Consider the following 23,220-nt stretch of genomic DNA (forward strand, 5'->3'; position numbering starts at 1 on the left):
GGCTTTTGTACTCAATATTGGACAAGGGGTGTGTCTGACACTCTGAGAATTTGCTACAAACTAAATCACAAGGCAATGTTAAGGCCAGACTTCAGAGACCTCCGCAGATGCCCAGCTCCCGCCTTCTCAACTCCTTTCTACCACCCACTGCACGCCGGGGACAGCCAGCTCTACCCTCAGTCCAAATAAAGTGCCAACTGGAGGAGCTGCCTTCTCTCCACGTCTGAAGGAGTTAAGAGTTTTAGTTTCCAAAACTGAGGAGGAAGAATAGGCAGTTCTAGGAAGCAAAGAATTACATAGGTTCAGTGTTACTGCAACACTTAAGATGGAGAGTACAGAAAACCACTGCAGCTTGTCCCAGCCCTCAGCTGCTCAGGAGCCTAGTTCCCAGAAGTGGTGGCCTGAACTGGTGACTTCCCAGGGTGCCTCCATATCCTTATCCCTGCCCTCATTTTGTAAATAGTCTCTTTGTTAAACTCTCTTCAACCATTTCTGTTTAGCATGCCGTCTGTTTTCTGCTGGGACCCTAACCCAGTGAGCTTCCTGGTAGTATGGTTAAAAACAGAAAACAGTGTCACAGCAAAAGATGAGAAACAATTTAGGGAAAGGATTAGGTCAATTACGGTCCTGCAACAGAACAGACCACCAGCCTACCACACAGCATTTACAAAGAGTCAGCTTTATATACTGATATGTCACAACCTCCTGGTTACAGTAGGTGTGGGACAAGGAACATGGGGAACAGTATGCAGGACATGCTGCCTTAGTGTTTAAAGAAAAAAAGCAAGAAGAAGATGTGCCTGGGTGTTCAGAAATGCATGGCCTGGGACTTCCCTGGTGGCACAGTGGTTAAGAATCCGCCTGCCAATGCAGGGGACACGGGTTCGATTCCTGGTCCGGGAAGATCCCACATGCCACGGAGCAACTAAGCCCGTGCGCCACAACTACTGAAGCCCACACGCCTAGAGCCCGTGCTCCATAACAGGAGAAGCCACCACAATGAGAAGCCCGCGCACCGCAACGAAGAGTAGCCCCCGCTCGCCGCAACTAGAGAAAGCCCGCGTGCAGCAACAAAGACCCAACGCACCCAAAATTAAAATATAATAAAATAAATCTTAAAAATAATAAAAGAAATGGGGGCTTCCCTGGTGGCGCAGTGGTTGGGAGTCTGCCTGCCAATGCAGGGGACACGGGTTCGAGCCCTGGTCTGGGAGGATCCCACATGCCGCGGAGCAACTGGGCCCGTGAGACAGAGCTGCTGAGCCTGCATGTCTGGAGCTTGTGCTCTGCAACGGGAGACGCCGCAACACTGAGAGGCCCGCGCGCCGCGATGAAGAGTGGCCCCCGCACGCCGCAAGTCGAAAAAGCCCTCGCACAGAAACGAAGACCCAATGCAGCCAAAAATAAAATAATTAATTAATTAAAAGAAAAAAAAATTTTTTTAAATAAATAAATAAAAGAAATGCATGCCCTGTCTCTGGAAGCACATGCCGGATAACAGGGGCTGCCTCCAGGGAGAGGACCTGGGGCTCGGAGGACAGAGGGGAGAAGGGAAACTTGCTTTGCACTCTCTACTTTCTGGTACCCTTTGAATTTTGTACCACATGAAAGTATTAAATAAATACATTTTTTAAAAGAACAATCTAACGTTCTCGCAGGTCAAGGTGCCTCCCCATTAGAAAACAGTCCTCTTTGGAGAGCCCAGCTGTCAGTGTGTTGGGGTCCTTGGGAGGCAGATCTCCACCACGCCATGCCAATATGCAACGCTATGCTTAAAATCCTAAATTCACCACCTAAAAGTCCAATTAGCACTGAATGTAATGACCTGGTAGCCATTGCTTTATTCTAACTAGAGTGCAGCTGTCTCCTGATCGGGGATCACACTTGTCCATAGCTCTCTGCTCACTCTGCAGCCAGAGAGTTTCAGGGGAGTGAAGGCAGAGGTCTGCAGAGCTCACTTGGAGGCTACGGGGCTCCTCCTCCAAATCCATGGAAAACAGTGAAGCATCCAGCAGAGAGCTCAAGGACTTGGCAGCTAAATACCAGGTAGTAAATTAGCTCCCAAAGTGTGTGGCCTGGGGTTACAAGTAGTTTACTGGAAAACATTTAAGCTTTTAATAAAGTACATTTTTCTTTGGCTTCCCTTCTTCAGTATATCCCAAAGCCCAGCTCCTGTATGGATGCTACGGTCGTCTGGGGAAAAATAAAGATGTCATCCATTAGCGTGGAGCTAGGCAAGCCACAAAGGGTGATCAGAAATATGAATGCACTAAGTTCAGCCATCCCAGACATGGGGGATGTCAGGGGCAGGCAGGCCAGCAAGACAGCGTGGCTTAACTTAGCTCGGGTGTCCCCCGAGGCTCGGTTCCCACGAGCTCCAAAAGCACACTGTAAGTCCTTCAGAGATGGTAGCGCCAGTCCCAAATTGATACCAATGCCAAAAATGGATTTTTTTAAATGTGGGCATAAACTTTCACCAGACTACCTAGGTTAAATTTCTCCACTGCATTTGTGTTTTGCTCTCCCAGTAATGTTAGATCAAAACAGGCAGGTGTGTAGTAATCGTCAAATGAGAGCAATCTTGAAAACAGCACGTGCCCTGTGGTGGCTGTGATCCAGACACCTGGGACGCAGAGGTGCGCGGGCCAGGCCGTCACTCGTGTCTCGCGCCTTCCTTAAGCAGACGCCATTTCTCACACCTCTGAAGGCTCTTGATACAGGGAAACAGGAGTACGAAGTCCTAAGACAACTCAGATTGGGCCTTGTAATCAGAGATTTTTCTTAACTGAAGTTTCGCCTGTTCATATGGAATAATCATCGCTTTTTTCCTCTCATTCTCATGCTTTCAGCCCAACGAAAACGTATTTTGTAAATCTGAGCCACTGCTTACTTTCTTCTTAAGCTCAATTTCTGCAGTGTTTCTGGTCCTTTGACATCCATCTCCTCTCCTCCTGAGCACATTTCAGAATGGCTACCGATGTCTTTGCCTGTGTCCACTGGTGGAAAAGCCTGTAGAGAGGCTCGTAGTCTCCAATGGGAGGGTGCCATGTACCTCTGCAGTGTCAGTGCAGCAGGTAGGGGCGAGAATACCCCCAGGAGAGGAGCCCCGCCCCCCAGGAGCATGGGGCACTGGTGGCCGCAGGTCTCACGGGTCTGCTCTTTGCCTCACGGACAACCCAACCTCCTACCTTTGACCGAGATACCTCAAGGTAGAATGTCAAGTCCTGTCCCCGCAGCCACTGCTGGGATTGCACCGATGACACCTGTGTCCTCAGATGTCTGCGCGGGGCCTGTGCGGCCTGCCACCCCATTGGTTTACCTCGCTGTGCACGCTCCACCCTTTCCCACACAGTGAAGCCAGGGGCAGCAGTGGGAGCTTTGGAGCAGCGCCCTGCCTCGTGCCCGCCCAGCCCTCCCGGCTAAAGAACCCGTCTTTCATTTCTAAACAGCCCGAGAAGCTGCGTTTAAGGCAAGTTAAAGCCTCTGGGCCAGAAGACGGGACACTGACCACCTTGGAGAAAGTTCTGTTTTCACCCACACGTTAGCATGTGGGAGGTTTGAAGACGCGCAGAGAGGGCTGGCTGACTCTGGAGAGAGGCTGGGAAGTGAAAGGGAGCCTTCACCAGAGGAAGGAACATGCATAAGGGGAGAGGAAACAGCTGAGGACGCGCACTGGCAAGTGTGCCTCTCTGTAAATCGCAGCCAGGACCGTCCCCAGAGGGAATGGCAGGGGAAGCAGGCAACCACAGCTTGGAACGCTCGTGCTGTAAAAGCCTCTCGCATGAAAGCAGCCAGCCGAGACTTCGTATTAAGGGTGAGTAATAAAAAGGTGATAAAAAGCTCGTTATCTCCCGGAGCTCTTAAGCACCTGCAGAGTACCCGCTGAAATAGGGCCGTAGCTGTGAGTAAGATGTGGAGCAGTATGTAGTTCAAAACTACATTTTCAAATGATCACTTAGAAAAACTGACCTTCATTAGTTAAAGATAAGGCGGCCAATGCATACTCAGGGATTCTATTTCTTCCATACTACTATAGCTGGAACATCTCCCTGCACATTTATAATTTGCCTGTCACATCACTCCTCTGCTCAAAACCCTCAAAAGCCCCCCATTTCACTCAGAGTAAAAGCCAAAATCCTTTAAGAGAATAAAAGGTAAGACACAGACTGGACGAAAGCACTGCATTTGCAAAACACACAGCCAATCACGGACTTGTATCTAAAACATACAAAGAACTACTAAAACTCAACAGTAAGAAACCAGACAGCCCAATGTAAAAATGGGCAAAAGACCTGAACAGTCTCCTTACCAAAGAAGATATACAGATGGCAAGGCAACTAAACATATGAAAAGATCCATATCATATGTCATCAGGGAAATGCAAATTAAAAGAACAGTGAGACACTGCCGCACACCCATTAGAATGACACAGATCTGGACTTCCCTGTGGTCCAGTGGTTAAGGCTTCACCTTCCAGTGCAAGGGGTGTGGGTTTAATCCCTGGTCGGGGAGCTAAGAGCCCACATGCCCCGCGGCCAAAAAACCAAAACATAAAACAGAAGCAATATTGTAACAAATTCAATAAAGACTTTAAAAATGGTCCACATCAAAAAAAAAAAAATCCTTAAAAAAAAAAAAAAAGAATGACACAAATTCAACACTGACAGCACCCAGTGCTGGCGAGGACGTGGAGCAACAGGAACTCTCATCTGCTGCTGATGGGAATACACACTGGTCCACACCGTGGAAGAGACTTTCTTATAAAACTAAACATCCTCTTACCATAAGGTCCAAAAATCTTGCTGCTTGGGTAAATTTGCTTTACCCAAATGAGTTGAAAACGTGTCCACGCAAAAACCTGAATACAGATGTTTATAGCAGCTTTATTTATAATTGCCAAAAGCTGGAAGTAATCAAGATGCCCTTCAGTAGGGGAATGAATAAATAGACTGTGGTGGATTCAGAAGATGGAAGATCATTCAGCAATAAAAGAAAATGAGCCACAAAAAGGCATGGAGGAGACTTCAGTGCATGTTACTAAGTGAAAGAAGCCAATCTGAAAAGGCTACGCACTGTACGATTCCAACAATATGACATCCTGGAAAAAGTAAAACTATGGCAACAGTAAAAAGATCAATGGTTGCCAGGGACCAGGGGAGAGGGCAGGATGAACAGGCAGAGCACAGAGAATTTTTAGGGCAGTGAAAGCATCCTGTGTGACACTGTGATGATGGATACATGTCATGTCCAAACCCACGGACTGCACAGCACAGAGTGAACCCTAACGTACATTATGGACTTTACTTAATAATGTATCGTTACTGCTTCATCAGCTGTAACAGGTGTCCCACACTAGCACAAGACGTTAATAATAGGGGAAAGTGGAGAGGGGTGGATGGAAATTCTGTGTACTTTCTGCTAAATTTTATGGAAACCTAAAACTGCAAATAAAGTCTACTCAGTTTTTTTTAAAGTCAGTCCTTATGATGGCTGAGCAGGCCCTGCACGGTCTGTTCCCTCGTTCCCTCCTTGACCTCATCAGCCAGCTGCTACTCTCCCCCAACTCACAGTGGCCTCTGCTGTTCCCAGAATTTGCCAGGCAGGCTCCTACCTCAGGACCTTTGCACAGCCTAGTCCCTCCACCTGAAATTCCCTTCTCCCCAATAATCACATCACGCCTTTGCTCATATACATCAAGTCTTTGTTCAAATGTCACTTCTCTGTAACGCCTACCCTACCTACCAGAAGTAAAACTGCAACGTCACCCTAATTGCTGGCATCCCCCCCATTTTTCTCCATAGCCCTATCACTGTCTAACATGCTGTGCAATCTACTTGTGTACTATGTATGCGTCCAGAATACCTCCCTGTGCCGTGAAATATATGCTCCACAGGCAGTCTGTTTGATGGTGTTACATCTCAACACCTGGCATATACAAGCACTTAGTATATCATTGGTTCAGTGAATTAATGGTTTAATTAAGGACCTGTGCCTATGACACTAATTCGGTACCAGAATCACTTGGTTATAGCTACCTGAAGTGAAGGTGAATGACGCTGACAGCACCTAGAACCGAAAAGTAATATAATCGGTCTCATATGAGAACTGAATATTTGAGACAGGAACTGTGCTGAAAAACATTTGGAAATATAATCACCATAGACAAAACATTACAGTGACATAAAAGACGCTCTTGGGTTTTACCATAAACCCTTAAGCCCTGTCTGTCACGGCTGACGGATGCATCCTGTTACCGCCGGCTCCGTCTGAGGCCGGCCGCCCGGCTGCTGCCCAGCTCTCCGAGGACCGCCAGCTCGGCGTCCAGGGCTCCGTTTTCGCTCTGTGTGTATCAGGCGTCGGTCAGCCGGGCGCCGCCGAGAGCCAGCGCTCTGGTTTCAGCGCCGTCTCCTGTCACTAAGGAAGATCGCTGCCTCGAACGGGGCTCCCGGAACCAGCTGGCCGGCTCCCCCAGGCCTCAGCTCCTGTCGGCGGCTGGCACGTTGTACAGCCGCCCACGAGACCTGCCTGGGGACAGGCTTGCCTTATGCCCGGGTCCTAAGTTTCACAGAGGGGCCAGAACAAGCCGATGAGGCCCTCCCGTGATTCTGACATTTCAGAGCTGAGAGACACACGGGGAGCGCGGGACAGGGAAAGCAGCGAGGAGGGCGCCGCCGGAGCTGCCGCTTGTCCTTGGTCCGCTAGCTGTCTCCCCGCGGCCTCGGGAGGCAGGCGCAGCCCTCACCGCATCCCCTCCTTCAGCCTGCTTCCTCTCCGTCCCCACGTCCACAGATTCTGTCTTCTGTCCTCTCCACTCGACTTCTGAGCCCAGCCGGTGAGCTTTACTTCAGTTATTTTGTATTTCAGCTCTGTAATTTCCGTATGTTTCTTTTTCATAAGCCCTCTTTCTTTGCTACGATCTCCTATTCTTCCACTTGTCTCAAGGAATCTGTAATTGTTTTTGAAGCCTTTTTTGATGGCGGCTTGAAAACCCTTGTCAGGTGATTCCAGACTCATTCACTGCGAGGAGACGGTCGCTGAAGCTCATCTCCGCCACGACACCTAGAAAAGCAGCATCCTGTGGCCGGACGTGGGTAGGGGTCGGGGAGGTTGCCAGAAACCGTCTCTGTTTTCTCCGTATTCAGTGACAAAGTGAATTCTTAGTTGGCTACTGAATTGAAAAGCACAGACTAGAATGAACTCAAGACGCTCGTCCTCGGTGGCGGTGGAAGGCCAGCATGTGCCGCAGACCCTGCAGACCTGCAGAGAAGCAGGGCCCCAGTTTAAGGACTCTAGGCCCACGGCCCCTGGGTGCAGCACGGGTCGGAGGCACAGCTCAGCGGACCTACTCGCTGGACCCAGATGCCCCCCACCCACAGCTCAGCAGTGCGGGTGATCTACCCCTCCCCCGAAAGCCGTAGTTTCAAAGAGAACCCTTACCCACAGGTGTCTCCATATCTTTCGGTGGCTTTTAGTGACTCATCGTCTTATTTAGCTATAGTTCCTCCCAACCCTAATATGAATATTTCAAGCATTCCTCCTTAAGTGCCTCAACTTAAATAATACATTCATCAAATCTCATACAAGCCTCACGAGCTTGGCCTCAATACAGATGGTGTTTCTCTTCTGTATATTTTTTAAAATATTTATTTATTTGGCTGTGCCGGGTCTTAGTGGCAGCACGTGGGATCTTTAGTTGCAGCATGTGAGATCTCTTGAGTTGTGGCTGTGGGATCTAGATCCCTGACCAGGGATCGAACCTGGGCTCCGTGCATTGGGAATGCGGAGTCTCAGCCACTGGACCACCAGGGAAGTCCCTCTCTTCTGTTTTATGCAACAATTTTCTAGATATAAAGAAACATGATGAATCCCCTTTTCCAGATAAATTCCAAGTGCCCCTTCCAATCCAAGGCAGGATTTCGTTCCAGGCTCTCCACCTCCATGTTTCAATGCCCCAAAAGCCCATAGAGAAGCACCATGGGGTCTGCTCTGTCCTGAACTAAAAGGCACTAGGTTAGGAAATTTCCCAAGCATGGGGGCACATCCAGGTAGGCCAGCAGCCCGTGCTCACCGGTGGAAAGCCCCCAGGTGACCACACCTCGGTCTCCCGTCTTCTGAAAGCGCCGTGCATGCCATCTGGCTGGTCGCAGGTTACAGTACTCCTGGGCTGAGGAGCTCAGCGGGCCGTCAGTGGTCCTGAAATGCGTCCCCTGGACCAGCCGCATCAGCATGACCTGCACGCTTGTGAGAAACGCTAATCCTCACCCCCACCCGGACCTGCAGAATCAGAAACGCTGGGGTGGAGTCTGGCAGTCTGTATTTTCACAAGCCAGCCAGGCGCATTTGGGCACACTCAAGTGTAAGAACCACATAACCACCTAAGCCAAAGGGACGAAGCGATGGAAAGCCCATCATTACTTGAAAACAACTTGAAATGCAGGTACTGCTAACTCTGATATCAGTAATTTCACTAACATTTTTACATAAAATTGTAAACATTTTTATACAAAAAATTGTTGGGCAGCTATGCCACTTGCGGCTGTAAGAAAAAGAAAACCATCCCAACCCAGAAAATTTCAAGCCATAAGCTCCTCAATGAGAAGGAGAGAGAGAGAGAGAGACTTCTTCCTTCCCTACCCCCGCTCCCAATAATACTCTCCCCACCATCCTCTCCAAAAGGATTAAGGAGAAAAAATAGCTGGTGAGCTTCCATTCCCCACACGTGGAGACAGGCTGAATAGTGTGGGTTTTATTGCTTTGATTGGGAAAAATAATACCCAAAAGCTAAACACTGCTTACATTTACTGTGGTTATTTAGGGACAATAGTCCCCATAAACACTACTTGATTTACCTTTATCTCCCTTCTTTTATTATGATATGTAACTAATTGTGAGCATTTTCTAAATGAGAAAGAGAAAGCAAATCCCAGGAGAGATGTGTGTATATTCATAAAATTATAAAACAAATAGTCCTCAACTTGAACCTGAACTTTCTAAAAATTATACGTTGACATCCCTAAAAGGCCTTACCTCCATCAGATCTGGGCTTTCAAATGTCAGCGGCAAAACAGAGAGACAGCCTAGAGCAGTAAGTTCTCAGCCCCGTCCCCATCTTTACCTTTAAAGCCATTCATGAATGTAAAATGAATCAAAGGGGCAAGTAAAATGAATCAAAGGGAGAAGATTAAACACCTGACGTTAATTCATTTAAGACAAGACGGAAGCCTCAGATGGCTCAGAGTCACCACTGACTCACTCTCAACACACTCTCTGGACTTGAACACATGTTAAAACAGGTAGGAAATGAGGGGGAAAACACCATAGATATACTTTCCTGAAGCCACTGAAAGAAATAGTTTTCTAGAGTCTCCTTTATCAAGAAAGAAACAGCTGAAGGTCAACTTCCTCTTAACAAAATTTCCGAGTTCCTGAGCATCATAATGTGAAAACTCGCTGTAAATTCATACATCCCTGCGTCCAGCGGGCCCTCTGTGGGTGCCCAGCTGTCCCCCACTCTCTCACGCTCCACCCTCTACTCCAACGTTCCCTGCTCCCCAACCTCCGTGTCCGCAGCTGCCCCCGTTCCAACACCCCGTCCCCAGCCCCTCTGTCTGTCCTGAGCTCACACTCCCCCCTTTACCTGAGCACAGGCGCCCTTGCTAAGATCACGAATGACTGGGTTGACCGCTCAGCCAGGCCTGCCCAGTAGAGTGCAGGCGTGCCCGCCGTCCCAGGGTGATCAGCGACAGGGCCCTCTTCCCTTCAAGCACACCGCCTACGCTTTTTGGGTTTGGGGTTTTGAAGCCCGCTCCCTTGGCCTCTCGCAGTCTACTGGACGTCCTCCTCCACTGGCTGCAGGTCACCACACTCCCCCCGGACTTAACCGCCACCTTCCTTAGCCCCTCAGGCTCGTCCACACTGCCCGGCCAGCCACGTCCGAGTCCCCAAGACCTTCTGGAGTTCTCACTCTGTAATTTCCCCGTGGGAAATCTCACCACCCCACACTTGCATTCACATCTCTATGGTGTCACTCCCAAATTTATACCCAGCTCAAGTGTCCTCTCTGAGCTCCAGTTCAGCACCCTCGGCACTGAATCCATTCATGACCTTCTTGTTCCAAGCCTAGGCCCCAGGCCAGGCTCCCGCTCACACAGGTGACTCCGCCAGCCATCCCGGTGCGCAGCCAGAATCCCGGGAGTTACCGTGGACCCACCGTGGAGCCCCGCTGCCTGCCTTCCCTCAGCCTCTCCCCCGCCATCTTCGTGGTTTTGGCAGCACGGTGTCCATCCCAATCCCAGCTCCCGCTGGCTCTCAATGGACCACACTAAGAACTGAATAACGCTCTTCTCCTCATCCGTTCTGGGCCCCATCTAAGCCATTTCCCACACTGGAAAGTTTGGAGTACTGTTTTCAAAATCTGCAACTGATCACATCATCCTTCCCTTTAAAACTCTAAAAAACCTTTAAAACCAAAAGTCACTCAACGTCCTGTGGAGCCTGGCCCGTGGCGGTCTCTCCAGGAGCACTTGAGCTCTCCCTCGGTCTCGGTACCGTGGCCACCCAGACGTCCCCCACTGCTCCTCTAATTACACACCCCCTCTACTCACGCCAGAGCCCACTCATGTACTGCTTCTGGAGGAGACCTTCCCTGAGACACCACCCGTCCCCGTCTGCCAGGTGTAACTCAGCTTCCTCTGCTACACACTTTGAGAAATCTGTTCCTCGCCTTCAGAGCGTGTATCTCAATTTGTAAACCAAATTCAAACGGTATCTTAAACCTGCTTCTCCCTCACTAGATGGTATGCGAGTCTATTTTTGTTAATCATTAAGTGTCCCAGCACAATCCTTGAACCACAGTAGACACCTGATACAGATTTGATGAGAAGATAAACAGATAAATAAGTGAGCTCTTGGGCAAGGAGGTTAAGTATACTTGCACTTTAAAATTCCGTACATGTTTTCTGAACAATCAGGTTCAGAAGTAGAGGGCTGGCAGTAAAATGAATTAAAGCTCCACTACGCACAACACGCAGGGTGAAACTGTCATGTAACACACACTGAGATGTGATCGATGTACAGTAAACTGCTCATACTTAAAGTGTACAGTTGGAGCAGCTGTGACACGTGTGCACTTGTGAAACCATCACCAGAATCAAGATTATGAACATCCGTACCCGCCAAAGGACTCCTTTGGCCCTCAGAGTGTCTCTACGCAAGCACTGGTCTGCTTTCTGTCACTACAGATTATGATGCATTTTTGTAGAATTTTACATAAGGAGAATCATACAGTATGAACTTTTTTCCTAGCTTCTTTACTCAGCATAATTTTTACCCACGCTATAGCACATTCCCTTTTATTTCTGAGTAGTATTCTATGGAAATACGATACTTTGTTTATCCATATACCAGTTGAAAATATCTGGGTTGTGTCTAGTTTGTGGCTATTTAAAAATAAAGTCCGATTTTCTTGGGTAAACACCTAGAAATGGAATTGCTAAATCATTTGGTTGATGTGTGTTTAATATTTCAAGAAACACCATTTTCTAAAGCAGCTGTACAATTTTCATTCCCACCAGCAGTGGATGGGAGTTCCAGCCCATCCACATCCTTGCCAACACGTGGTAGGATCAGTTTTAGCTGTTCCAATAGGTGTGTGTAGTGGTATCTCATCGTGGTTTTAATTTACATTTGCCTAGTGACTAATAATGTCGAGCATCTTTTCATGTGTCTGTCATGTGTATATCTTCTTTGGTGAAGTATCTGCTCAAAACGTTTGCCCATTTTTTAAATTGACTCTTTCCTTATTATTGAGTCTTGAGAGTTCCTTATACATTCTGGATATAAGTCTTACTTGGTAGAATTCACTAGTTAGGCCATCTGGCCTGGAATTTTCTTTATGAGAAGCTTTTAAACTACAAGTTTAAATTTTGTAGTAGATACAGGGCTACTGAAGTTATCCGTTTCTTCTTGAATGAGCTTTGGTAGTCTGTGTCTTCCATGGAAATTGTACTTTTCATCTAAGATATAGAATGTTTTGGCATAAAAACGTTCATAATATCCCATTATTACCCTTTAAACATCTTTAGAATCTATAGTGATTCTTCACATTGGTCATTTGTGTCTTCTCTCTATTTTTCCTGACCAGTTTAAGAGTCTCATCAACTTTATTGATTTTTCTCAGAGAACCAGCTCTTGGTTTTGTTGGTTTTCTCTAGTAATTTTCTGTTTTCCACGTCACCCATTCCCATTCTGTCCTTTATTGTTCTCTTTTGTCTATTAGTTGCTGTGGGTTTAATTTGCCCTTATTTTTCTATCTTCCTAAGGTGGAAGCTCTATTACAGCCAACAAAAGACTTAAATCATATGCAGGGTGAGTTCTCTCTCACTCCCAGAATATCGTTTTAACAATTTATAATCAGGTTGCTTAAGACTCACACCCAACAAAATATAGTTACTGTTAGTTATTTGAAGAACCAGCCTTGGCTCACTGACATGGCAGTTACTTGAATTCAATCTAAGTAAATGTGCTTGGTCAGAGGTCAGAGGAAGGAGAAACAAACCCTTCTTCTCCATTTCTCATCTGCTGATTAAGTCTGGGAGACACTCAGTTCCAGTCTCTCATCACTTAAAAGCAAGGCTTAAAAGCGTGGTACTTTCTGGAAGCTTAACCTTTGCCACAAGGCTGTCGAGAATTTAACCCCATTCTATTTATGGAGCTTGTTTTCAAAAGAAACAAAAATGCCTTAAAAAATAAGAGAACTGCGACCAGAAAATTTCATGTTTCCGTGAGAAGAAATCTGTTACCAGCACCAATGTCATATGAGCATCGTTGAACAAGGCAATTTCTCCAGCACCACAGAAAGATCGCCCTGCGGTTACTCAAGAAATCGAGGCTGAAGAAGATTCCATGTGTTCCCACGCCTCTTACACCTCCTGAGAGCAAGCAACAGAGGCTATGGGCCAGGATGATCCCTCTGAAACTCCTAATTTTCTGTCAAAACAGAAAACTGTTCACTTTCTTTCGTAAAGTGAATGACAAAGTCATAACCTTTTGGCATGCATTCAGAAAGTAACAGGCTTTTTCAGAAAATCTGTATTCCTGACAAAAGAATTCTGAACAAATTTGCTAACTTCAGATGGAACTTAAAAGTCTCTTATGAACTTATACTGTCTCAAGCACAGGAAATCGGTGGGAAAGTGTCTTCCTGGCAGGAGCATAGCAGTGAGACACTCAGAACTGAGGGAGAAAGGCCACCACAGGCCAGGGTGTTTACAAATAACCCAAACTAGACTGTTCTAAGGATTTTTGTTAGACTGCTAAAAAATCATGCTGCCAGAGCATGACTTCACTGCCAGAAACTGTGACTTCAAAGCAAACTTGGAAATGAGGATTCCCATTTTAAAGTAAAACTAGATATAAACTGGAAGAGGTTTCAAGTGCTACACTTTTTTTGGTGCTGAATTACATTCACCTTCTTTAAAGAAAAGATAGGAACTTTATCAGTCGCTTTAAAAAAAGCTGCTCTAAGTGTAATAATAATTAAAGTTACGCACAAAACACCACTTCCATTCTCCAGACTTGTACCGTGTCTACTGCCACGGTGAGGCTGCTGGACAAGCAGTCACGAAACCTCAGTGGCAGCTGAAGTGAGCTTGTGTTTTTGTCCGTGGGGCTGCAGGTCCACCGGGCAGCGCTGGGCTCGCCTGAGCTCGCTCACGCAGCAGTGAACTCTGATCCGGGTAGCAGCTCTGCCGACCTTGGCTAGGCTCTCCCACAGTTGGGGTTGGTGGGCTGCAGGTGGGTCCAGGAGGCCTCGGCAGGGACAGTTGAGCTCTCTGCCCTGTGGTCTTGCATCCCTCAGCATCCGGGGCCCGGGCTGGTCCTCAGGGTGGAAGCAGGGTCTGAGAGAGCGTGGAAACACACAAGGCCTCTTCAGGCCTGGGCTAGGAAGTAGCACTTGTCACTTCTTTTTTTTTTTAATTAATTTTTTTTTTTTTTTGGTTGTGCCGGGTCTTAGTTGTGGTAGGCGGGCTCCTTAGTTGCGGCTCCAGGGCTCCTTAGTTGCGGCAGGCATGTGGGATCTAGTTCCCTGACCAGGGATCGAATCTGGGCCCCCTGCCTTGGGAGCACGGAGTCTTATCCACTGTGCCACCAGGGAAGTCCCACACCTCTCACTTCTGCCACATCCCATTGGCCAGAACAAGTCAAGGTCAGCTCAGATGCAAGAAGTGAGGAAACAGCCTTCACCTCTCAATGGGAAGAGCTGCAGTGTCACGCTACAAGGGCATGGCTGCAGGGAGGATGGAGAATTGGGGCCACCTCCATAACCTACCACAACCCTCCTCTAATCTGCTGTGTACCCTAGGAAGCTCACCTCCATAGAGGCTCACCTTTATGCACCACTGCCCCAGAGCCTTCCCCCAGCACTGTCCTGGAGACACCATGCACTTAGACTACAGTGTGAATGACTCTCCCTAGACTGTGCAGTGCACAACTTACACAGCCATATGGTGCTGCCCTCAGTGAACCCATCTGTACAGTGATGAGTTTGGGCTGTGTGACGTCTTGAGTATTCCTTCCACTGAGAATTCACAAATGCTTTACACTTCAGACCCGACGGTTTCTCTTATGACTTGCCTGAAAAGTCAGCACAGAACACATGTTTGTGTGTGCATGCGTTTCCGTGTATATGATGTGTACACTAGCATGCACACAGTAGGTGATAAATACATCAGTTAGATTTAACTATTTTGAAAAACTGTGTTGGAAATGTGTAAACATCCCCACCCTATCTCCCTGCCTTTAGACTACAGCAGACACAGCACTATCCCACAGAAGCAAGGCTGAGAACTACCAGACTGGTTCATAAAACTTTAAAAATTCAGAGCTAAAGTTAGAAATATAAAAACATCAGGAAACAAATTCTCCTAACCTAACTTGGTAGAACTGAAGAAGGAGGGGAAAAGTCAGAAGTCGAGCCCAGGATACACAGGGCCCAGAGGTGGCCCCAACACCCTCCCCCTGCAGACACAGGGCGGGCTGGTGGGCCCTCACTGCCCGTCTGTGACTCCTGGCCCTTCCCATGGGTGAAACTCTATCTACACGAAACCTGAGCCCGCAGCTTGGCCCTCTGGCCCCGCGAGCCAGCAGCTGCATGCGCTCAGCAGAGGGCTCAGGAAGCCACAGTCCGTGTTCCCACCACCCCAGACGATGGTAGTCTGTGAGGCTGGGAAGGGAGGGGCCACTAGCCCGCTAAGGTTGCAAGAATCTGCCCAGTTGTGAGAATAAGGAAATATTCCCGGACTTGAGTGGCCTTATGGTTCAGATCCTGGCTTAGAGTTTTCCTGGACATAGCAGGAGAAGTTTTCATTGTTGATCCATAAAATAATAATAACTTCCATCTGCGAGGACCTGCTCTGTGCCCAGCACTGCACAAAATCCCTCGCGTCTACTTGTTTACCCTCATAACGCCCCTACTGCCCCAATAGGCCATTCCCTCCAGACAGGAATCATTAATCTTGTTTTTAGGAGGAGGCAAGTGAGAGAAGTTAGGCAGGTTGCCCAAGGTCACACAGCAAATGGATGACTCTGGAGCACATACTGGGACCACCCCATTTTACAGTGGCCCCCGGGGGGCGGCCAGTGGGTCTTAGGGACGGCTAAGCCTCCCGGCCCCCCATGCTGCCCGTGGCGGAGGTGAGTGCCCAGAGGGAGGGTGTGCCTTTGCCACCTTCTGCCAACAGTGACAGACTCGTGGGCGACTCCGGCTGCCATGTGATTCCCGTCCAGAAGTCTAGAGACAGTCCTACCAAAAAAGTTTATTATACACACACACACACACAGAGTATTGTTTCAGATCTTGGTTTAGATAGATTCCCAGTAAATGCAGAGTAATCCCTGAAGCAGGAACCAGCCCTGACTTAGCGCAGGTGGGTGCCCAGCAGGTGCTCACTAAGGCAGCCCGGAAGGTCCCCAACCAGGGCAGCAGGCACGCCTGGGGTGGAACCTGCCACCTTGAGGCAGCTGGGGACCCGGCTCGGCCAGCTGCTGGGCCTCAGTGTCGTCACCTGTGAAACAGGGAGACACGGGAGGACAGCGGGACAGAGGTTTAGCACGGTGCCTGCAACTCAGGGCGCCCACAGTTGTTTCTTTAAAAGGGACGTATCTAAAGACGGGCAGTGCTCAAAGAAATGAGGGAAGAAGGCCACGACGGGTGTCACTTCTATTAATAGAAGGCAGTCCTGGGAGAGCACAGACGCTGAGTCCTCCCACCCGAGAGCTCCCAGAGGCAGCTGCCCCTGATGCAAGGCCATCCTGCAGCCCTTCCCCCAGCGCCCTGCAAGCCCAAGTCACCCCGGGCGCGTGCGTGCGGGGGGGTGTATGCGTGCGTGCGTGTGTGTGTGTGCGTGCGGGGGTGTGTGTGCGCGCGTGCGGGGGTGTGTGTGTGCGTGCGGGGGTGTGTGTTCGTGCGGGGGTGTGTGTGCGTGCGGGGGTGTGTGTGTGCGCGCGTGCGGGGGGGTGTATGCGTGCGTGCGTGTGTGTGTGTGCGTGCGGGGGTGTGTGTGTGCGCGCGTGCGGGGGTGTGTGTGTTCGTGCGGGGGTGTGTGTGCGTGCGGGGGTGTGTGTGTGCGTGCGTGCGGGGTGTGTGTGTGCGTGTGGGTGTGTGTGCATGCGTGCGGGGGTGTGTGTGCGTGTGTGTGTGCGTGCGTGTGTGTGTGTGCGTGCGGGTGTGTGTGTGTGCGCGTGCGGGGGGTGTGTGTGCATGCGTGCGGGGGGTGTATGTGTGTGTGCGTGTGTGTGCGTGCGGGGGGGTGTATGTGTGCGTGCGGGGGGGGTGTGTGCGTGCGGGGGGGTGTGTGCGTGCGGGGGGTGTGTGTGCGTGCGGGAGGTGTGTGCATGCGTGTGTGTGTGTGCGTGCGGGTGGGTGTGTGTGCGTGCGGGGGGTGTATGTGTGCGTGCGTGTGTGTGCGTGCGGGGGGGTGTATGTGTGCGTGCGTGTGTGTGTGCGCGTGCGGGGGGGGTGTGTGTGCGCGCGCGTGTGGGGGGTGTGTGTGCATGCGGGGGTGTGTGCGCGTGCGGGGGGTGTGTGTGCGTGCGGGGGGTGTGTGCGTGCGTGTGTGTGTGCGTGCGGGGGGGGTGTGCGTGTGTGTGTGTGCGTGCGGGGGGGTGTGTGCGTGCGGGGGTGTGTATGTGTGCGTGCGTGTGTGTGTGCGCGTGCGGGGGGGTGTGTGTGCGCGCACGTGGGGGGGTGTGCGTGCGGGGGTGTGTGTGCGTGCGTGCGGGGGTGTGTGCATGCGTGCAGGGGTGTGTGGGGGGGTGCGCGCGTGCGGAAGGGGGTGTGCATGCAGGGGGGGTTGTGTGCGTGCGGGGGGGTGTGTGCGTGTGTGTGTACGTGTGCGTGTGTGCGGGTGTGTGTGTGTGTGTGCCAGCGTCCACACCATAGCACTTCCAGCGTGGCTCTCGGGAGATCTCTGGAGGTAGTCCCGATTTAAATTGATTTTAGGTGGGATTATTCTGAATGAGCCCGCAAATGCAGTTACATGGGGCCTAAATCCCAAACAAGAATCATCACCCTGGTGCAGAGTCAGGATGGTACTTGAAAGTCACATGCTTCAAAGGCAAATGTTTATCATGACAAAATGAGCTATTCTGAAACTTTAAGCAGTTTCATTAGAAGCAACTTAATACAGCCAATAATTCAGTTTGCAAACTTTAAAGAAGCCTCCTTAAAAACACAGGAGGTCACGCGTTCTATAACTTTTCCCCCTGCGGGCTTCCCCCGCGCTGCTGAGCAGGTATTTACGGCAGCTACAGGGCCGGGCGCCGCCTTCCACACCGGCTGGTCCTGAGTGAGGCCTCACACACCACACTGCCATTGCTGACCACGTCCTTCTCAGGGCAGAAGGGCCTAGAAAAGGCAAATCGCTCTCAGCGGGCGCTCAGAACTGCTGTCCGACGGCCACTGGGACTTCTCTTCGACCCCACCCCGCCCAGCCCCAGAATCCTAGGACGGAGCAGAACACAAGTCAGGAATCAATTAGGAAAAAGCAGTTTCTCCTTCCCATGCTGCCTCAGAATTCACTGATTTTCTGCAAGCCTGCGGAAGATCAGCGAGGACTGCCAGATCGCAGTTTGGGGAAATACAAACCATATTCTAATCCCCGTGTCAGAAAAATCAGCGGAGGCTGGGCAGCTCAGACACAGGTCCCCTCCAGCGCCTTCGTCCCTCGGCTCCTGTTCCTCTCTGCCTGACGTCCTGACATCCTGACATCCTGACATCCTGACTTTTGATTTCCTTCTGCCCCACACTGCTCTTGGGGTTTTTTTGGGGGTTTTTTTTTTGAATTTTTGAATTTTATTTATTTTTTATACAGCAGGTTCTTCTTAGTTATCTATTTGACACATATTAGTGGATACATGTCGATCCCAATCTCCCAATTCATCCCACCACCACCGCCCCCCGCCCCCGACCACTTTCCCCCCTTGGTGTCCATACGTTTGTCCTCTACATCTGTGTCTCTATTTCTACTGCTCTTGTTTTTATAGTTATGTTTTCTCCTGGACTAAAACGCTTAAGAACTTGTTATTCAGTCTTTTTATCTCCAACAGCGCCTTGCACCCTGCAGACAGGTAAACACTTAGTAAATTGGTTTGGTTCCAACGTATCATCCGACCTGTTATGGGTTGGATTGTGACCTCTGAAATTCATATGTTCAAGCCCTAAGCCCCAGGGCTGCTGAACGTGACCTTATTTGGAAACAAGGTCGTTGCCGATGTAATCAGTTGAGGTCATACTGGGGGAGGGAGGCCCTAATCCAATGACTGGTGTCCTTATAAAACGGAAGTTTGGACACAGAAGAGACCCAGGAGACACCGTGGGAAGACTGGTCTTGAGCCGCCCCAAGCCAGGAACCTCGAGAGGCCTCGGGGAGGCCGGGACAGACCCTCCCCACCCCTGCAGAGGGGGCGGCCCTGCCCACACCGCCATCCGGGACTTCGGCCCCCAGGGTGTGAGAGAATGAAGCCGCCCAGTCTGCGGTACTTTGTTACAGCAGCCCTAGGAAGCTAATACACAGCCAACAGCTTAAACCAGTCTGAACACACACGCACACCCAGGGCATCTAGCAGGGCCAGCGGGCAGCACCTGATTTGTGCATTCCGCAAATACTGACAGATGGAGTGTCTCCTGGGCAGCATTTTATGGGTTATGGTGTGCTCTGTTATCCTGGGCAAAGAGAGAGAGAACCAGGTTCCTGGAGTGTTTCGTGGTGAACCAAGAAACTTCATCTGCTGCAGTTACAAGTAAAATGAAAGCAGCCTTGGGAATTCCCTGGCAGTCCAGTGGTTAGGACTCGGCTCTTTCACTGCCATGGGCCCGGGTTCAATCCCTGGTCAGGGAACTAAGATCCCGCAAGCCACATGGTGCGGCCAATAACTGATTTACTGACTGACTAAATAAATAAAGCAGCCTTTCACGACTTCCATCATTTGAATGTGTCTTCCTAATCTTATGGAAGTTTCAGAGGATGGAACATGACTGACTCTCAATTTCACCCCCTTCGACTAAGTAGGCCAGGGATGCTTAAAGTGTTAACTCACGAGCTCAGGGCTCACAAGCCTCCCTGGAGTCTCCAGCCGTGTGTTTCTCATCATAGGAGGAATGACGGAAGCAAACAGTGTGGGCAGGTCAGCAAAACATCCTGGCCATTACTAGACAAAATCAAAGCGGCAGAGCCTCATACACGAAGATTCAGGAGACCTTGTAACGCCCATTTTTCTCTCCCTTACGGCAGAGAACATATCAGAACACAGCGTTGGCAATAACTAAATGTGTCTCTTTTCATAAGCCCCTCTTGTCCCTGGCTGACCTTCCACCTAAAGAAAAGCAGGCTGCATGGGGGGAACCTCAACAGAGCGCTTTTTAAAATGAGCAGAACAATCTGAACTGAAATGAACTTCCCCTTCGCTCTTCACCCTCTTCGCTGGCCCTAAAACAGAACAAACCAACAGAATGCACGAAACATACTACGACATGTTTTCTTAATAAAAGGCACATGGGAAACCCAAGCCACCTCAACACTTTTCTCCATTCTGCACTACGCTATCCCTGGCCGAATGGTTCGTGTTACATTTTGTGAATTTGCAAAAGTTAAGCTGCAGGCTGCTTACATATCATTGTTAATCAGTCTTCCGTGTGTTCATGTAGGAAACTGGGGTCAAGTTAAGAGCCTTTCAATTCCATATGAATACTCGGTGAAGTTTCCAAATGTTCCTTTTTAAGGAAAAACGTCCTCAGACTAACATTCCCACATTCGGGTGAAAGCTGTTCAGCGTGTGTGCTTTCTGGCAGACGTTATTCGGTGTGCACGCAAACATCAGAAAGTTCAAATAAATAACTCTTCTTGGGAAATGGAAAATGCTCGTGAAATTTCTAAAACCCAGGGTTTCTAGAGGTGGGGAACAGCTAACATTTTACTGCCCAAACCTACCTTCATACCACAGAGAATCGGTAGCTCTGTCTATAATTTGCTACTTTGACGTTGAACTTTCACTGTGACCGTGTCCCTCCAAACAAACCCGTTGGGGCCCAGGGGGAATAAAAGGGTAGCTACACTATAAGAAGTTTCAAATGACCACAGTTTTAGAACGTGTTGGGTTGTTTCAGTTTGGCTTCTGCAAATTAAACATGTTATTCATTCCTCTCTTTGTTGTTTCCGAGATGAAAGGAACGCTACAGTTTTCTAAGAAAATCTTTCTACGTTTAAAAGCAAGTGATTATTGAAGTCTGCCAGTCAATATGAATGCAGTTAATATGCCAAATAACATATGCATTGATAATGACATGTTTTTATCAAACAGCCTCTGAAGTTTCTTAAAGCTTCACTTTTAGAAATGGAAGTCTTTTACATAAGCCTATTTTGGTAAACTTAGCATGCATTTTCAATGCCTTTCAACATCTGTCTTTTATTACCAGAGGTCCTGATATCCAGATGACAGCGAAGTATTCTGAGTGCCTGGAAAGATACAGCCTGCTCCTTATTCCCGTCTTAAATCATAATTTTATTGTGACATCAGGTTCATTTAGAAGCAACATTTTTATTTCCTGGACAGACAGGCAGCTATTCACTCTAAAATGCAGGTTCTGTTTTCGTAAATATGTTCCTAAAACTAGTAGGCGTACACAATTCATATTAAATAAAATCTTTTCTGACCTTTTAAATGTAGTGCCAGAACATGAGCAACTTAAAAGTTTAAACAGTTTACTTTTTTTAAGTCACCTAATTAACATTTTATTATTAGCAAATTGATACTGTGCGTTTCAGGCCAATACACCCATTTAAAAAATTAAATAGTTTTTCCTAATTATGGTGCACTTTAATTTCTACATTTAACACCATTTAAGTAATTGTTGATCCTAAGATTATGTACTGGCAAAAAAAACTGGGATAAGATTGTAGTGTCTTTGAGATACAGGGATCCACCGTTTTAAAAAGCGCTCTCTCCGCTCGCCCCTGCTTTGTCAGCTGAGCCAGAGGGAAGCAAACTTTAATCACTCACAGAGTTGCGGTCAAGGTTCACCCTCCAGCCCCGAGGAAACCACAAGCCACGAAGAGGAGAAGCAGGGTCTGTAGGACTAGGGATTCTGTTCAAAATCAGGTATGAACCTGAAACTGAAATCTAGGACTTTAAGCCAGCCTTGAAGTATGCCACGGCTTTCCAACCCTGTGTCTGCCATCCTTTGGGCTTGGAGACGTGAGCATTCTTTCATGGGGAGGGCAGTAAATCATTTCACAACCCAGCCCTCAGCTACTGATACATGCATCCTTTAAAAATCCATAGCAATTGGTCAATTAAACAGAGGGCGAAACTCTCGTACGACACCACCAACAAAAGCTGTTCAAACAAAGCCTGCGAGGACGCTTTGCACGGCGGTTTTCTGCTCAGGTCACGGAGAGGGGCGACTCCTCCTTCGGGCGGGGCAGAGCGGAGCTCCCCGTCCCTCCCGGCCTCCCCGGGGCCGTTCCCCTTGAACGCGGCCCGGACCCCCTCCCCAGCCGGCCCCGCACACAATGGCGCCCCGAGCGGGATCCCGCCACCGGGTCCTCGCGCCAACAGCGCGCCCCCCGCGCGGGCCGCGTTCCCGGGTCCGCGCACAAAGGAGGCGCGTGGGCTCCTCCGCGCCCCGCGCTCTCCCGGCCCGCGCGGCCACCAGGTGCCGGCGCCAGCGACCCCGCGCCCGAGCGCCTCCGCGCATCCCGGGCCGCGGCGGGGGCAAGGTGGGGCGCGGGGCCTCCCGCCGCCCGCGGCGCCCGCCGCCGGGCCTCCCACCGCCCCGGGCCTGGCCGCCGCGGGGGCGCGGGCCGGGGGGCACTCACTTTCTCGATGGTCCCGGGCAGCAGGCGCTCCAGCAGCCTGCAGAGGACCACCCCATCCTTCAGAGACGCCTGCAGGAAGCCCTCCGGGTCCGAGATGGTTTTCTTGGGCGACTCCAGCACCCCCAAGGTAATGAGCCACGTAACGGTCTGCTCGGCGGAATTCATAGCGGCGGCGCGCCCGGCCTCCCCGCGCCGCGAGCCCGTCTCGGCGCCGTTCACCTCGGAGCGGCCGCGGCCCGGCCGGCTGCGCCCACCGCCCCCTCCTCCTGCTCGCCCATGGAGAGGCCGGCGACGGCGATTGGCTCGGGCGGCGCCGCGGTCCGGCCGGCTCGCGCTCCCTCGCGTGCGTCCTGGCCGACTGTCAAGTGCCTTTTCATTAGATGCACATGAACCTGCGGCGGCCGCCCGGCGCCGCCCCCGCCGCCGCCTCCCGGCTCCCAGCCGCTGCCGCCGATGACATCACCGAGAGGAGAAGAAAGGCGCCGCGCTGGAGCGGCCCCGGGCCTCCCGGACCCCGACCCCCGGCCGCCCCGGCACCCGGCCGCCGCACACGCGCCCCCGCGCTCGGGCCCGCCGCCGTGCGCCCTCCGCGCCCCGGCCGGCTGTGCGCGCGCGTCCCCACCTGCGCCGCCGGGTGCCGGGCCCCCGCCCCAAGGGCCCGATGACCTCCAGCAGGCGACAGCCCGCCGGCCGGGAGGGCTCGCCGGGCCTCCCAACCCGCGGGCCGCGCGCGCCCTTAACCGATGGCGCCTGGCTGGGCCCAAGGGCAGCCCCCTGGGACGCGAGCGGCCGGCCAGGCTCTTCTCGTTGTCCTGTCCCTTCTGCTTCCTTCTTCCCTCCTTGGAAG

At 50.5% G+C, this 23,220-nt stretch overlaps 1 protein-coding gene and 1 long non-coding RNA gene across 21 annotated transcripts in view; one reads left to right on the plus strand and one right to left on the minus strand.

Moving 5' to 3' along the window:
- Window positions 1-4,644, plus strand: part of LOC309647523 — a 269,604-nt gene extending 264,960 nt beyond the window's left edge. Inside the window, exon 2 of the long non-coding RNA XR_014256141.1 lies at window positions 1,132-4,644. This is a non-coding gene — a long non-coding RNA (uncharacterized lncRNA). The remainder of the gene's footprint in view (window positions 1-1,131) is intronic.
- ARHGEF7 (Rho guanine nucleotide exchange factor 7) overlaps window positions 1-22,814 on the minus strand; it is a 129,811-nt gene extending 106,997 nt beyond the window's left edge. For 4 of the 20 annotated variants that reach the window (XM_082434936.1, XM_082434931.1, XM_082434926.1 and 1 more), the window contains exon 1: window positions 22,374-22,808. In XM_082434936.1, the coding sequence (XP_082291062.1) occupies window positions 22,374-22,538 (165 nt within the window). In that variant the 5' untranslated portion in view covers window positions 22,539-22,808. Of the gene's footprint in view, window positions 1-22,373 lie in introns of all 20 variants that reach the window. The other 16 variants (XR_014256103.1, XM_082434935.1, XM_082434916.1 and 13 more) reach the window with 10 other exon arrangements.
- Between the last annotated feature and the right edge of the window lie 406 nt (window positions 22,815-23,220).

The sequence above is a fragment of the Balaenoptera physalus genome, assembly GCF_965194825.1.
Source record: "Balaenoptera physalus genome assembly, chromosome: 18".
NCBI classification, from domain to species: domain Eukaryota; kingdom Metazoa; phylum Chordata; class Mammalia; order Artiodactyla; family Balaenopteridae; genus Balaenoptera; species Balaenoptera physalus.